This window comes from Mobula birostris, chromosome 5, assembly GCF_030028105.1.
Source record: "Mobula birostris isolate sMobBir1 chromosome 5, sMobBir1.hap1, whole genome shotgun sequence".
NCBI classification, from domain to species: domain Eukaryota; kingdom Metazoa; phylum Chordata; class Chondrichthyes; order Myliobatiformes; family Myliobatidae; genus Mobula; species Mobula birostris.
This window is the reverse complement of record NC_092374.1, coordinates 43,313,402-43,330,576: the sequence shown is the minus strand read 5'-3', so window position 1 is coordinate 43,330,576 and position 17,175 is coordinate 43,313,402. Positions and strand designations below refer to the sequence as shown.

Here is a 17,175-nt window from a genome sequence, read left to right as displayed (position 1 = left end):
AAGTTCAAGGCCTGGATCTACCAGTATGGCATCTTCTCCCTAATTCTTTGGCCCATGTTGGTATAGGAAGTACTCATAACAACAGCTGAGGCTCTTGAAAGAAAGATCAATGGCTACCTTCGAAGATGGTTGGGTCTCCCAGGTAGCCCGAGGAGCATTGCTCTGTATGAGAGGAGGAATAAACTGCAGCTTCCTTTCAATGGCCTGAATGAGGAGTTCATGGTTTCCTGTACAAGAGGATTGCTGCTATACAGAGATTCCAGAGACCCCCACAGTCTCATCAATAGGCATTGACGTCTGGACAAGCAGGAAATTGAAAGCCAAGGACACAGTGGAGATGGCTGAGTCACGTCTGAGGCACAGGGACCTGGTAGGGACAGTGGTGTCTGGCCAGGCATGGCTAGGCAGCTTCCCTTCAACCCCCTTTGACAGCGTCAAATATAAAGTGGTTCAGGGAGAGGTCTCAGCAGCTGTCGAGGAAATGTGTATCACTGGAATGGTAGGAGTAGGATAGCAGAGAGCTTGGATAAAGTGGGAGGGGGCACTGAAGTGGAAGATGTCCTGGTCCAACATCTGACAAGTGGAACCCAAGTGCATCAAGTTCATGATCCAAGCTGTGTATGATGCTCAGCAAGCCTTTTTACTTGGGGCAAAAGTGAGACACCATCATGTCCTCTCTGCCCTGGTAGAGGGACCCTGGCACATATCCTCAGCAGCTGCCCAAAAGACATGGGAGAAGGACTCCACCACTGGCACCATGACCTAGTGCTGAAAGCACCTCAGCCAACCTAGAAAGCCCATAGCCTCAGCCCAGATCACCAGCATGCTTGCTTGCCATGGCATATGACTGATGGGCTGTAGAGGTTTTGCTGGCTTCTTGCTGTACAGAACTTACTCTGTCCTTGACATTATAGGGGCTGCAAAGAAAAAAAGCCATCAGGACCACCACAGAAGCTGCTGAGTGAGCCATCAGATGTTTGTGGATCAAGAGGTGTGATCTGTGGACCAAAACAGGCATGATCAACCCTGGCTGGGTCTCCTGGGCAACAGTGCCTGATGTTGAAAGGCCTGAAACACCTGATGATCCCAGGTTACATCACTGATGATGTGTCCCAGAACATCCCTGGATGTATCTTAACAACAGCGTTAGTTAAGTTACATGCGCTGAGCACTCATTGCTCAGTCTTGAAACTAGCCTTTCCATGGTAATGATCATTCCAAGGGACCTGTGATTATTCTCTGAATGAACTTTAGTTGGTGTTTTATTCTCACTCCTTCAGTTACTCAGCTCCTGGGTTCACTGGCCTGAGTTCATCAGTATGGATAACAAATAAAAATAATGTCAATTCAAAGTAGGATTATAAATAAATAAATAACTAACTCAGAGTCCTGAGCAGTTTAGAAATTTCAGCAGAATGCATGTATTTTTATCTGTCAGTGCAGCAGATGGTTTGTTTTCTGTTGGGTGACTCATCAGATTAATTTTAAATATAAATAATTTTTCTTTAAATCATTATGGAAAACTCATAAAATAATGTTACTTCAAAAAGTTATTTGCATAAATGAAGTTCAAAACCAACCAGGAATCTATTGAATAAAATCATTTATAAGCAAGAGGAATTACAGCTTTACAACATTTATTTTTAATGCATAAAATTTTAATGGCTTGCACTCTTGTTTAAATTAAGCATCTTCTGCAGATTCAGTAACAATTCATTAATTTATACTATAAGGTATTTGTTTTGAAATGCATTCTTCTTCCAAAGTACAATCTCCTGCTGTGTACCAACAATAATGGCTCTTAGTACATGAAGATTGAACAATTATATGAGGAATGTCAAGTCAGCCATATAACAGCACTCTCTAAACAGGGAGGAGCAAATTCAGAAACCAGAGGTGCAAAGGGTCTTGGGAGTCCTAGCTCAAATTTGCCTAAAGGGTAATTAACTTGCAGGTTGAGTCAGTGATAAGGAAGGCATATGCAATGTTAGCTTTCATTTTGAGACAACTGGAATATAAAAGCAGGTATGTAATGCTGAGACTTTATAAGGCGCTGGTCAGACCACATTTGGAGCATTATGAGCAGGTCCAGGCCCTATATTTGAGGAGGATATGTTGGCATTGGAAAGGGTCTAGAGGAGGTTTACGAGAATGATCAGCGGATGACAAAATTAACATATGAGGAGTATTTGATGGCTCTGTGCCTATACTTACTGGAGTTTTGAAGAATGAAGGGGGATCATATGGAAGCCTGCTGATTAGTGAAAGGCTTAGATAGAGTGAATGTGGAGATGATGTTTCCAATAGTGGGAGCCTAGAAGCAAAGGGCACAGTCTCAGAATAGAAGGACTTTCCTTTGTAACATGGGATGAGGAGGGATTTCGTTAGCCAAAGGGTGAAGAATTTGTGGAATTCATTGCTACAGACAGCTGTGGAAGCCAAGTATATTTAAAGTGGAGGTTGGTAGATTCTTGAATAGTCAGTGTGTGAAAGCTTATGGGAGAAAGCAGGAGAGAGGGTTTACGTGGGATAATGCATCGGCCATGATGGATTGGAATGCAGACCTGATAGGCCGAATGGCTTAATTCTGCTCCTATGGTTTATGGATTTATGGCCGGCATTTTATGGTGGAGAACTTTTTGGGGAAAGGGGGTGGAGGAGAAACTGTTCTTGATGTTGGAGGGTGGTGGAATTGTGGATGATCAAATATCCCACAATTGCAACTAGTACCAGAGGCAATTGCAATAACAATTGTGTTACTGGATTAGTAGTTTGGCGTCTGAACAAATAATCAAGGGATGAGATTTTGAATCGCGTGGTAGCCAAGGAATTTACGATCAGCGAATCGAGCAAACTGGATTAAGAAGAATTAAGAAACTAACAATCATAATGATGGTCATAAAGTGATCAGTGTATTCTAAAATCTGTTAGTTTTATTAATTTACTTTAGGAAGACATTAGCTGCCATCCTTACCCTGTCCAGCCAGTCTGTGACTGAACAAGTGGCAGTGTGGGCTTACACACTCAGCCTGGTGCCCACTGTGACATCAACCTGTAAATGAGAAAACAATCAGAAAAGCTAAACAGAGCACCTGGTTCTGAAGTGCACAAACCTCAGTGGACCTTGCATTTTGGAAACATATGTCCATATCAGGAGAGCTGTCCCTGGACAAGTGAAGTGACAGCCTCACATGTCACACTCTCAGAATTACACTGTTCTATCACACCCCCAACCTCCCCTACCACTCCAACTAGGTCTCACTGACAGATGGAACCAGCAGAGGTGAGAATATAAGGGTATAGGTTCTGGAGGAACACTCCCTGGTGATCTCAACATTGACATTATTATATCACCTGGTGTCTGGTTAAACCTGAGGCAAGGAAACTGTTAATGACCACCGTCTGCTGCCTTCCCTCAATGACTGAGCATGACTCACATTCCATCGAGCATCAGCTGGAAGAAACGCTAATACCCGCTTCTGTCTTCAGTGTCTCTCACCACAAAACAACCGAGCTGACAAAGCTTTAAAAGTTGAAACTACAGAAATGGTTCTTCTGGCAAGAATGGAGCACTCTTCTCCCTTCTCCCAAATGAACTGTCCTTGATGATCCCAGACAGGGTAGTCATCAAGTCCACTACTCACACTCGGAACACTCTCCAGGCAACATCATAAGTCAGAGTCCTAGAGCATGCAAATAGGGCCTTCAGCCCAACACATCTATAACAACCAAGAACCCCGTCTAAGTCAGTCACATTTGTTTAAGCAACACACACAAAATCCCGGGGCAACTCAGCAGGTCATGCAGCATCTATGGAAAAGAGTAAAAAGTTTTGGGCTTGAAATGTCGACTGTTTACTTTTTTTCCATAAATGCTGCCTGGCCTGCTGAGTTCCTCCAGCAATTTGAGTGTGATGCTGGATTTCCAGCACCTGCAGATCTTCTGGTGTTACATTTGTCCATATTATCCTCTGAAACCAGGGGTTCCCAACCATGTTTTATGCCATGCGCTAAGACGATTAATCAGGGGTCCACGGATCCCAAGTTAGAACCCCTGCATAAACCTTTAATTGTGTATTTAATATTTAATAGTAATCTTGAATACATATTGTTTGATTAAACATTCATGTTCATTTAAATAATTAATCTTGGGTTATATGTATAAATATGTGAATTGCATACATCACGCTACCACATGATATACACACACACACACACACACACACACACACACACACACACACACACACACACACACACACACACACACTCAGCTTAAAGTAAAGAATGGAGTTAGATTCACATTCCCGGCTCACTTGTGTTTCCTCCAATTATTTTAATGTTTTGAAGTCTTTCCCATCCATGTACCTGTCTAAGTGTCCTTAAAATGTTCTTAATGTATCTGTCTCAGCCACTTCCTCATGCACTGACCACCTACAGGTCCAATTTAAATCTTTTGTCCCACAACTTAAATCTATGCCCTTTAGTCCTTGATTCACTAAACCTTAGGAAAAAACTGCATACATTCACACCATCTCTTAGACTGACAGATGGATGAAAGAAAAAAGCATTGTGCTATGTGTGAGGGAAGGGTTAGATTGATCTTGGAGTAGGTTAAAAGGTCAGCACCACATCATGGGCCTAGGGGTCTGTACTGTTTTATGTTCTATGTTCAATCTGTTTATGCTCTTCATGATTTTATAAAACTCTATAACAGTGGTTCCCAAACATCTTTAGGTTGCCACTCCGACCACAAGACCCACATCCCACATCATTTAGAGTTATGATCACAATGAGAGAAAATAGGAACTACAAATTTAAAGCTGTAACAAATAATTGCAAAAATTATTCGACTCTTTTTAAAGCTACAAATAAAAGTATTTCCTTGTTTAATTACAAAAAAAACAATTTTCATCAACAATTTTAGAGTGTACATTAGTAGTCAAACTATTCACTACCTCATTGCTTTTTCACCTTTTAGTGAGATGGATGAGCTTGGGGCAGTGATATCAGCTTCTTAACATCAGGCTGAATGTCACGCAGATGCCTGTGTTCAGTAATTTGCAGCCTATTTTGCTGCTTTGAAAGAAGTTGGGTGACTGCACTGAAACCACGCTGCAAAAATATATGATGTTGGAAAGGCAATAAAATACATCCTGACCTCTTAGTGCGGGATAGTGTTCAAAGATTTCTTTCTGCAAGTAAGTCTTGATATGAATTTTTGAACCTTAACTTCACTCAGTCATTTTGTAGCAAGGTCAGTTTTTCCTCAATCCTTCCATTAATTCATCATTACACATGTTCAGGAATGAATTTATTACCCAACTTAGAGAGACTGAGAAATTGGAAAAGGTTGTGACAGCCTGCGTTACACTGTAATAGGGTTAACTTGGACAGAGATGTGGAGACAGCCGACTTGACTTTAATAAGATTTACATCACTTCCTTGATATTGAATATTAACTTCAATAAACTTTGCGAATAATTTGACAAATAAGTAATGTCATGTCTAATATCTTTGATTACTGAATTTGTGTCTCAAAGAATTTTATCACAATTTCAGAAAGTTTCCTTTTGAAAGCCATCCAACTTTTATGTGCAACAGCAAACATTCAAACCGTTCATTCTCAATGCAAAGCTCTCAAAATAGCCAAGAATTGAAAACATGGGACTTTTTAATGTTACTTATCATTGGAATAACAGTATTTACTGATTTGTGCAGGTGATCACTTAGGTTTTAAGAAAAGATGTCGTCTGTGAATAACATACTGAATAGTAAGTATATTAAGTATAACATTTTAAAGAAAATAATAACCCCATGGTGGCATCCTGTCATTGATGGTGCCCCATCTCTGCACAAGTAAGAAGTTGGTGAGCAGAATGTCCTTCCCTTTGACAAATTTGCTCAATAGTGCCAAATATTGACTCCGCCTTCGCATCTATTTCTAGTCCCTTGCAAATAACAACTCTTAAGTCATGCTTTCATCTTTTATGAAGTAAACATAGCAAAGGAGCAAAGATTCATGCCAGGCCAAGTTGACTCATCCATCTGCAGAACAAATTCTGTTGTCTTAAGTATGTTACACAATATGTCCTTCACATTCTGACATTTCATCTATTCTTCTTTGATCAGAGATGTCACAAAAAAAGTGGAATCTCTTTAATTATTTGCCCTAGTGACTTATGCAACACCATACTCAGAACTTCGCTCACTGTTGGCAGAAACAGCTTTCCTCCAATTGTATGAGGATTTCCAGATTTAGCAATGAGCAATGAACTGTTGTGTAAAGCATACAAACCATCACCGTTTTGTTGTGAAGTGCTGGCAAACAAGTTTTTAAGTGATTTCCATTTCTGAAAATTTTCACAAAGTGACTGAAAATAAGCCAAGTTCCTCTTTGCTTTATCAGAATGTATTTTCTTCAAGAATTCAAGGAGCCTGGACAGTTTTATTGGCTCATTTGAAATATCGTTTTCATACACCAAACACACTGGTTGCTGTTGGTTGCTTCGTGCTGCTACAAATCCATACTCCACACTATAAGGCCTACACTTCTTTTTCACTTGGTCTGCTTCCGTTATTTTCATTATGGATTAACAACCGGAGTCAATCATCTATTCTTTAAGTCCAGTGAAGTCCAATTACAATCAATAAAGAAGAAAGTTATGATGTCATTATAGCTCAAGCAAAACCTGATCTCTCTGCCTGAAGGTACATAATATAGGGCAATGATTTCTCAGTTGGGCTATGCACTAGAGAAATTAGGTCAAGGCCATTTGAAAGCGCAGATTCTGAGCTTTACCCCATTGATCACCAGACCTTAATTCACAGGAATTGTGTCATTGCAAGACCAGAGCATGTATGTGAATTATCTGTACTGAACCACAATAATGTGTGGGATGAACCCAGAAATAACACTATTTCTTCAGTCTATATTTCTCATGATGTGCAAAATACAGTGTCACATTGCTTTTCAACAATTATAATGCACTTTGAGCAAAGTCTAAGAGAACAGTGGGTTAGCAAGAGATAATATCATTATATGATCATTGTAATCAATTATGAAGCACTGACAAATAAATGCTGGTAATAAGTAATTCATTTCTTAAACTAAACCTGTAAATCCCTCAGCTGCTCCCTTGCTACTAAGCATAACCCCACACCCCCTTTATTTTTATTGTCCATTTAGAAACTCTCACCACCCCCAGTGGGGCAATATCACCCACTTTGGGAATCACTACTCATTCTCCTCTGCTCTAATGAATTAAATCTAAATCTACTCAGCCTCTCTCCATAACAGATCCGCTTGAATCCCAGTAATATATGCATAAATTCCTTTCCAGCTTAAGGACATCTTTCCAACAGCATGATGACTGAACACTATTAACATGGTTGAGTGATGGAACCATGGGGCTTATGGGATGCCTCTAATCAAGCATAACACCGACAATATGTACATCTCTGACATGCTATGGATGTTCAGTAGCAACAGAATTCTTAGCTTTTTCACTCTTCTTCTATCAACACTGGTGCAATAAAGAATTTAAGGCATCAGAAACTGTAAGTGGAGTTCAGTCTGGATAAGTGTGAAGTGATACACCTTGGAAGGTCAAATCTGAAGGTGGAAACAAAGTTAAAAGCAGGTTTCTTAGCAGCCTAGAGAAACAGAGAGATCTTGGTGTCTTAGTCTGTAGGTCCCTCAAAGTTGCAAGTTGATATGGTGATTAAGAAGGTAAATGGTGTGCTGGCCTTCATTTGGTCAAAAATCTTGGTGGCCTCATTTCAGAAAGGATGTGGAAGCTTTGGGGATGGTGCAGAAGAAATGTTTCTTAACAGGATGCTTCCTGGACTAGAAAACATGTTTTATGGGGAAAGATTTAGTGAATTGGCACTTTTGTCTTTGGAGTGATGGATGATAAGAGGCAACTTGAGAGAGGTGTATAAGAAGATAAGAGGCAAGGATAGCATGGAGAGCCAGGACCTTTTTACCCAGGGTGGCAATGACTAACAACAGAGAACATCCATTTAAGGTAAGTGAAGGGAAGTTTAGAGGTGATTTCAGAAGTAATTTATTTTCTACACAGAATGGTGGGTGATTGGAATTCACTGCCAGGGAGGTGAATAGAGAATGATACATTTAAAAGACACGTGCATGCATGAAGAAAAATGGAAGGTGTGGACTCTGTAGAGGGAAGGGTTATATTTATTGAGAAGTGGGGTTTCTATAGGTTGGAACAACATTGTGGGGTGAAGGGTCCTTACTACTTTGTCAGATGTTCCATGTAATGCCAATGAGAATACGTGAAAAACTGAATGTAATAATGTTCAGCCCAAATATATCATTGCTAATAACGTAAGTCACCTCAGCCCCAGTCTGGGAGGTGTCTGCAGCTGCTTAGACAATGATCTGCCCTTCAGCACGTTAAGATGCTTCCAAACTATCACACACTTTTCAATCCCATTCATCTCTTCCCATGTAAGTGAACCCTTCTGGACCTACATATTGCACAGAATTAATCTTAACACACCAAGAGATTCGTGGTCTTTCTGATAGCAATCTGTTTGCTTTCCCAAACACTATTATGTTATGATCACACATTAAAAACATTTGCTGCTTCCTCATCTCGTCTTATATATTTAAACTTTCTATCAGCAAGCTTACTTACAATTCACAAACTGTCTAAAAGATTTATATTTTTAATTCTACCAGTAAGGTTTTTAGTGCCAACTTGGCTGCCATTACACTAACTCTTGTTAAAGGAATTTCACTTTTAATCATTAAGGCTACACCTCCCTCAGTGTCTAACCTCAATATGATCTTGATTTAAAGCTCTGTTCACTTGCAGTGATCCTGTAGGTGTTCCCTGTGTGGTACATTCAAGAATAACCTGGCACTGGCCAGAATCCAATTCTAAAACAGAAAGCTCAGAAAGTGTAACAATGGAACTTGCTTGTGAACTGATATTCAGTTTTAGAAGTCTGGAAAATTGCAAATGTCACTTCAGAAAGGAGAGAGGCAGAAGAAGGGAAATTATATGCCAGTAAGTGTGAACACAGTGGTTGGGAAGATGTTGGAGTCAATTTTTAAGGATGATCCTCAGGATACTTGGAGGCACTTGATAAAATAGACTGTAGTCAGCATGATTTCCTCAAGGGAATATCTTGCCTGAAAAATCTGTTAGAATTCTTTGAAGAAATAACAAACAGGATGGACAAAAGAGAAATGATGGATGCTGTATACTTGGATTTTCAGAAGGTCTTTGACAAGGTGTTACACAAGAGGCTGCTTAACAAGTTAAGAGCCCGTGGTATTACAGGAAATATTCTAGCATGGATAAACAAGTAGCTGATTGGCAGTAGGCAGAATGTGGGAATAAAGGGAGATTTTTTCTGTTTGGCGGCCGATAACTAGTGGTGTTCCACAAGGCTCTGTGCTGGGACCGCTTCTTTTTATGTTATATGTCAATGACTTGGATGATGGAATTGATGGCTTTGTTGAAAAGTTTGCAAATGATATAAAGATAGGTGGAGGGACAAGTTGCTTTGAGGAAGTAGAGCAGCTACAGAAGGACTTAGATTAGGAGAATGGGTGAAGAAACGGCAGATGGAATACAGTATTGGGAAGTGTACGGTAATGCACTTTGGTAGAAGAAATAAAAAGGTAGACTATGGAGAATACTTTCAAAGAGGCACAAAGAAACTTGGGAGTCCTTGTGCAAGATTCCCAAAAGGTTAATTTGCAGGTTGAGGCTGTGGTGAGGAAAGCAAATGCAATGTTAGCATTCATTTCAAGAGAACTAAACTATAAGAGCAAGGATGTAATGTTGAGGCTTAATAAAGCACTGGTGAGGCCTCACTTGGAGTATTGTGAGCAGTCTTGGGCCCTTTATCATAAAAAGGATGTGCTGACACTGGAGTGGATTCATAGGAAGTTCACAAAAATGATTCCAGGATTGAACGGCTTGTCAAGAGTGTTTGATTGCTCTGGGCCTGTACTCACTGGAATTCAGAAGAATGAGGGGTGACCTAATTGAAACCCATTGAATGTTGAAAGGCTTCAATAGAATGGATGCGGAGAGGATGTTTCCTGTGTAGGAGAGCCTAGGACCAAAGGTTACCACCACAGAATAGAGGGACATCCTTTTACAACAGAGATGAGGTAGAATTTCTTTAGTCAGAGGGTGGTGAATATGAGAAGGCCAAGTCTTTACATTTAACCTAAGGCAGAGATAAATAGATTCTTGATTGGTCTAGGCATGAAGGGATAGAGGGAGAAGACTGGAGATTGGAACTGACATGAAAATTAGATCAGGCATGATGAAATGGTGGAGCACACTCGACAGGCCAAATGGCCTGATTTTGCTCCTATATCTTATGGTCCTACGGTCATATCATTTACTTCTAAACACAAGAATACAACTTGTATGGAGATATTTCAGTGAGACAACATGAATTGAAAATTATTAAGCTCTTTATTCTATATATAAAATTTCAATATTCAATGACTATTTTACTATTCAATATTAATAAAGAGAATATCAATGTAAACTTATCTTAGACTGATCTATGTTTGCTTTTGGCAATTTAGCATTGAAATGTACTGTGTCTACCACTGACTTGGTTAACCAAAATCCTTCAATTTCCTTTCAATTATTCTTCTCTGAGTAGTTTTTCTTCCTTGCTCTTTTACCTTTTACTTTCTACTTACATACACAGGAAGGGACTATGAAGCAGCTTTCCAGAATTATCTCTTGACTTGAAGTCAGGCAACAAGTCTGTTACTTCAATGAGTTACAGTACCCCACTGTAATTTGTTCCTCTAACTCTGAGTGGAATTTTATTGAACTACGTTGGTAACTAATCCCTCTCAAGATGAATGAATGTTATCATGTCACCAACATCAGGTGTCATATGATGAAAGCTGTTATGAGTAGAGCTACTAGGATTTGATGTTTCAATCCCTATGGTAGGTTGGCACTCTCGATGTTGGCAGTGGGTTTGGAGTGGTGACAAGGAGGAAGGGTAGGTACGTCATCAGGGGCATCAGGTGGGCACCCTCTTTCTTTGACGGTTCATTGATAAGCCCTCGACGTCTCCAGAGGGCTCAACGGTGCTACCTGGCGTCCCAGATACACCCCCCTCAGTTCCATACCCTCCTGTCTTCATCTTGCAGCCCAGTTATTGTCTTTCCTTTTAATCCAAATCCAATTGCTGCTTTCTTCTGCTGCATTTGACAAGGACTTGATTGCTTGTTGGAGGGAGTGACCGCTCACCCCCATTTTCTTCAATAAACTGGTCGTAGATGTAGCAACGAATCCCCTGCATCCCACTTCTACAGGGAAAATCTTGGTCTTCCAGCCATTCTGGGCAGCTTCAGTTGCCAGTTCAGAGTACTTGGTCTTTTTCCTCTCATAAGCTTCTTCGACACCATCTTCCCATGGTACTGTCAATTCCACAACATATGCCAGCTTGGCTGTTGTGGACCACAGGACCATGTCTGGCCGGAGTGTTGTAGCTGCAATGTCTGAGGGAAACACAAACCTCTTTTCCAAGTCCACGTCCATTTTCCAATCCCAGGCAACCTGCAGAATGATTACCTCTTTTGATGTTATATGGTGCTCTGGAGGTTGGCTTGCTGGTACAAATCGTGTAATGTGGACATTTCCTGCCGATGTTTGTGGGAGAGCATTTGTGGTGATTCGCCTCTGTTCCAAGATTGATGCCAGCTGTCTTAGAATTTGGTTATGCCACCAAGTGTACTGCCCCTGGGTGAGGCTCGTGATGCATCCTATTAAAATGTGCCTTAGTGATCCAGGTGCTTGACAAAGAGAGCAAGCGGGGTCTTTTCCCCACCACTGGTTCAGGTTCTGGGGTTTGGGTAGGAGGTCATAAGTGGCTCTGATGACAAAACTTAGCCGAGATCCCTCCATCTCCAAGATGTCATGCCAGCTAAGTTTCCTCTAGATAATAATTCCTATGTTGTCCTTATAATGACATCTGGCTCAATCTTTCTATTAGCCTCAAAGCAAACTGGAATTTTACACTTTCAGTGATTGGTGACATATCACTGACTCTCAAATCTGCTGCATAGAAAAAGGGTCAGATAAAAATGGAGGAATTTCAACATGCATATTACAGCTCAACATAAGGCATTCTTACTCAAGCAAACAAGAAAGATGTCAATGTTGAATGGTTTTATACTTGTAAACCAAATCAGAGAAGGAATCAATCAAAACAGAAAAAAGCACAAGTATTATATTGAGAAGGAAATGTTTAGTAGCATTTGAAGAGGGTTATAAAAAGATTGCGAGATCCCTAGTCATACCACATGGGAAAAATATCCTTCATTTTAGCCTTTCCATGCAATTAAGATGACCACCTATGCATGGGTCATTTGCCAGTAATTGGCCCAAATCCCTCTAACTCTTTCCTATCCATAAACTGTCTAAATATCTTTTAAGCATTGTAATTGTACTTGCTTCTACCTCTGGTAACTTGGTCCATATACTAAGCACCATTTGTATGAAAAACATACCCCTCAGATTTCCCATAATTTTTTTCCCTCTCACATTAAACATCTGCTTCCATATTCCATCTCCCTAGGAGAAAGACAAAATATATACATGCCTTTTCTATGCCCCTAATTTTCACACTCTCTAACACCTACTAAAGATATTTAAAAATAAACAGTGAAGATTGATTGTTGAAATAAATTCAGCTGATGGAAAGCAACTGCATGGGCTGGAACAACACAAAAAAGCTAAAGGATCTCAGCAGGTCAGGCAGCCTACACAGAAGGAAATGATCAGATAATGTTTTGGGTTGAGAGCTTCCTTCAGAGTTGGATAAAAGAAAGGAGATAGCCAGTATAAAACGATGGCTGGAAATCCCTTTCTGTAATTTTGAAACAAAAATGTAATGACAATTGGTAAATCCTGAAGTGGGACAACATTTTTCCCAAACTTAATTTTCTTAGTAATCATCAGAATGTTCAACTACCTAACTTGAACTTTTTTGTTTGTCCAGCACCTTTTTACCCAATAAAATGGTAAATCAATCAAATACAGCAAAACACTCACTAGTGTTTTGTGTGATTTCCAATCTGAGAAAAAACACATACTTTGTTTATTCACATAATAAGCTTATACTAGCTTTGCTTCTCTTGACTGCTTGCAACTGCAAAAGGCAACATTCAGATCCAGACTGTGATCACTGATCTTCCTGGACCTCAAATATAACCCAGTGCATGTGTTTGACTGCATTATCTATGGAGGTAAAGGATCATTGTTTCTCTGGGCTGAAGGACATTCCAGACTGCTGCAGCTAACCTCTTTCAACATCTCGTATTATACAGTTCACTTTGGCATATAAAGAATAGAAATTGGCAAAGAGAAAGGGTCAACAATATTATCAAGCAACAAAGCAGAATATTAGTTGGACAACTTGAGCTTTAACAGAGCACAGAAAGAGAGAGAAATGAAGTTAAGAAAAGAGATGAACTAAGTAAAAAGACATTGATGAAGCCACGACTTATGTGAGTATCAAGACCCTACAGGAGAAGTCACGGTAAACAAAACACTACAAGATTAAATGAACAGGGGTCATAACATTAAAGATTAAAAGTCATCAGTGCAACAACTATGAAAAAAAAGTGTTGGGTTGGGAACTGGACCATATGTAACATTTGGGCTAAAACCACTGTCGGGCATAATGTTTCAGAGTTAGGAATGAAGGCAGCTCAGAGACACGAATTAAAATAAAATAGGAAGAATACTGCATAACTAATCAAATGAAAGAGAAGAAAATTGTCAGCCTAGATAGCACACATTCTCACATCTCTAGACAACTTGGAGATGATGGTAGAAGAAATGTGACACACATTTAATAATTCAGCTGAAAAGGTGTAAGCTTGAGGTCTGGCAGCCTACAGATATTAAATTTAAGACTTTTAAATGGAACCATAACACATTGAAGGAAAGATAGGAAGCCTTGATGGAAGGAAGAGTATTCAACAAAGACACACAAAAAAGCTGTAAGTTAAAAATGTAATAATGAATAATTAGATGTAAGATTCAGCAGGGAAAGCCTTACATCACCAATCTCATTAAGTTCATTGAAGAGGTAGCAGGTTAATCTTTTTCATCCAAGCTTCCGAAAGGCCTCTGATGGTTCCATATACAAGATCAGAATATGTAGAATCAGGTAACAAGGAAGAGAAGAGATATGTTGCAGGGCGCAAGAAAGAATGCAGAGCATGGAGATAAGGGGTAGCTCTTCAGAATATGAGCAGATCGGAAGTGGAGTTTGATAAGGACCAATACTCTGTTATATTAAAAATCAGGAATCAAAAATTAACTCTGTGCAGTTAGATGAACATTTAAAATTGAGAACTTCGGCAATTTGCAGAAAGATATTACTATATTTACTAAATGGGCAAACAAGTGGCAGATAATAAATGGTAGGTATGACATTATGTCAAGAAAAATAAAGAGGTTGCGTATTATTTGGAAAACAGGAATCTAGTCTGGGTAGTACAACTCTCAGACTGACTGCCACCCTTGGTATCCATATGCTGAGAATAATCAGCTCTTTTACCCAGTAGTTTTGTAAACTGGCCATTTAATTTTTAAAAATTATATTTCCTTGTTATATGATGGGATCTGAAGTTGAGTGTTGCATCTTAAGCACAGACCAATTCATTTAATACAAAAACAATGCTATTGTAGGTCATAAAATTCAAGACACAGTCATTGATTTTTCAAGAATTATAACTTTTTAGCTATCACCTTCACTGCAAAAAGAAACAATAAAAATACTCAGATTTGTTGTACAACGTATAATGAAAAACATATTTAAGCATGATTTTTGCTGAACAATTACTCTGGTCCTGAAACTCATTTTGTGGATGGATTTCAGTTACCTCAGCATATTTTTTGCAATTCTATTGCTTAGTAATTCATACCTCAGAAGTTACATTAAATATACAATATCGAAGTAACAGCACATTATAATGCCTTTGGATTTCATTCCTTTGGTGTCACTGGAACTGAATTTCATGGGGTAGATTATGACCCACTGACATGACAACATTATAGGTGGAATGCTGCTGTCAAAGAATTGAGAGACCCATGAATTAAGATAATGAGGTGTAAAGTTAAGTTCATTTGAGGCCCAATATGGCCACCACTGCCGTGTGTTGCTTATTATGGAAGTTATTATGGAATGATGAAGTTACCTTTGTAGACAGGTAGGTACGTACCTACCTACCTAGCTGATGAATCACTGCTGGGGCAAAACATGCCCATGCGTTCATGATAAGGAAAACTCATCCACAAGCAGGTTAAGATTGGTAAATGAGTAAATTGGTTTATATTGTCATATATACCAAGTTTAAAACTCTGCATGCCATTAATATAAATCATTTCATTGCAACAATGCATTGAGGTAGTACAAGGGAAAGCAATAATATAATGCAGAATAAAATGTCACAGCAGGATTGAAGTTATACATCAATAAATTGTTTTTTTAAGTTAATGATAACTCATCATCTACTCTAATTATGCATATATATCTTAGTCTTTCCTCTCTTTCAAATAAGATCATTAGAAACTTAAATAATTCATGTCTATTTAAACTCCTAGTTTGCTGACTGTAGAAATCCTTCAATCGACTTGGCAAGTCAGTCTTCTGGATGGCACCCAATGTTGCTGGACACACAACAACTGTGTTCAGGGTTCCAAAAGGTCAGAGGCCATTAGATACCACCAACAGGCAAAGTGATGGCCGAGCTGGTAGAGCCACTGCCACAGCTCCATCAAAACAGGTTCAATCCCAACCACATCCCAAAGGCGTGCAGGTTGATTGGCTGCTGTAAATTCCCACCACGTGCAGGTGAGTGGTAGTTCCTGGAAGAGGTTAAGGAGAATGTGGGGAGAATAAAAAATAATGCAGACTGAGTATAAATGTAAAATTGATATTTGATGTGGACAATGGATTGAGGGGCCCGTTTCGTTCTCTCGCTCTCTGTACACAAACACAGAAGGGAAAGTAGAGCTCACTACAGTTCCATTACAGATGGAGCCTCCCTTCTATCTACCTCCTATACCACTCATACCATGTATTATCAGGGTAAACTGTATGAATAAAATACTCAATTTTGCTAAGCAAATATAGTTATTGTCTGAATTTCCTCAGTGGGTGATTAAATCTGATTTCTCTAACCATTTATCAAACAAGTTCCACCTAGTGAACCAGAAGAGTTATGTTACAGCAAGAAGTATGTGGATCTGCTAATCACTGTCACTCTTCAGACTTGGTAACCATTTTTACTAGTGGGCTTCTGATTGACTTATCTGTCAGAAAAGACTGATATCAGGTTTCTACTTGAAATTGTAGCAAATTATTTCATGGAAATGTTAAACTACTTCCCAAAACTTACTGGTTTCAAGCTGTAAGCCGACTCGTGAAGGATACCACTGTGGACCTGAAACAAAGGTGAGTAGAGTAACATTTAATATTTTCATGTGGAGTTAGAACTAATAACTTCAAATCTTCATAGAATTAGAGGAAATTAAAATGAAGAAGGCTAACTATATACTGCTAATGGAACAACCAAGCCTATGATCACTTGCACTTTCTCTAAACAACAAGGCCAATGAGTGTGGTTGAGTACTTCCCATCCCTCTCCGCCTCCCAATCTGTTGCTTTTGTCCCAAGTTATATTCAAACATCCTCAAGAAGCATGAGGATAGAGTGAAAAACATTGAGCGTTTTCATGTGCTTGTTTTACCAGGAAATAGCTCAGAAGAATGGTTGTTTCAAGTATGTGATTTTAATAGTGCATATGTTGGTTGATGAGAGTTTGGTCTTTCCACTATCTTTATCCAATCATGGTATATTATATTTCAAGTAGGCAATTGGATAAGCCCCTGAGGCAGCACTCCAAGCTTTAATCTCCTGTTGTTGAATCATATGTGCTTTGGCTCTGCAGGACCTCCCACCACAAATCTCTTCCACAAGGTTCAAGGTCAGAGTGTGTAAAATGGGGTGCCCTCTTCCCTGCCAATCAGGTGATTGCTGTTCTCACATCTCCCAAAACTGCAGAATGACTTCAGATGTCACCTCTCTTTTATGAGGCACTGCCATGGTGGGTATGAGGAAAGGTTGGTCTCAACAA

At 39.5% G+C, this 17,175-nt stretch overlaps 1 protein-coding gene across 4 annotated transcripts in view; it reads right to left on the bottom strand.

Annotated features, from left to right (window-relative positions):
* LOC140197675 (trans-2,3-enoyl-CoA reductase-like) overlaps positions 1–17,175 on the bottom strand; it is a 215,712-nt gene that overhangs the window by 139,228 nt on the left and 59,309 nt on the right. For 3 of the 4 annotated variants that reach the window (XM_072257976.1, XM_072257974.1, XM_072257977.1), the window contains exon 3: positions 16,438–16,482. The exons of the other annotated variant lie outside the window; for it this stretch is intronic. In XM_072257976.1, the coding sequence (XP_072114077.1) occupies positions 16,438–16,482 (45 nt within the window). The remainder of the gene's footprint in view (positions 1–16,437; positions 16,483–17,175) is intronic. 4 annotated transcript variants of the gene reach the window in all.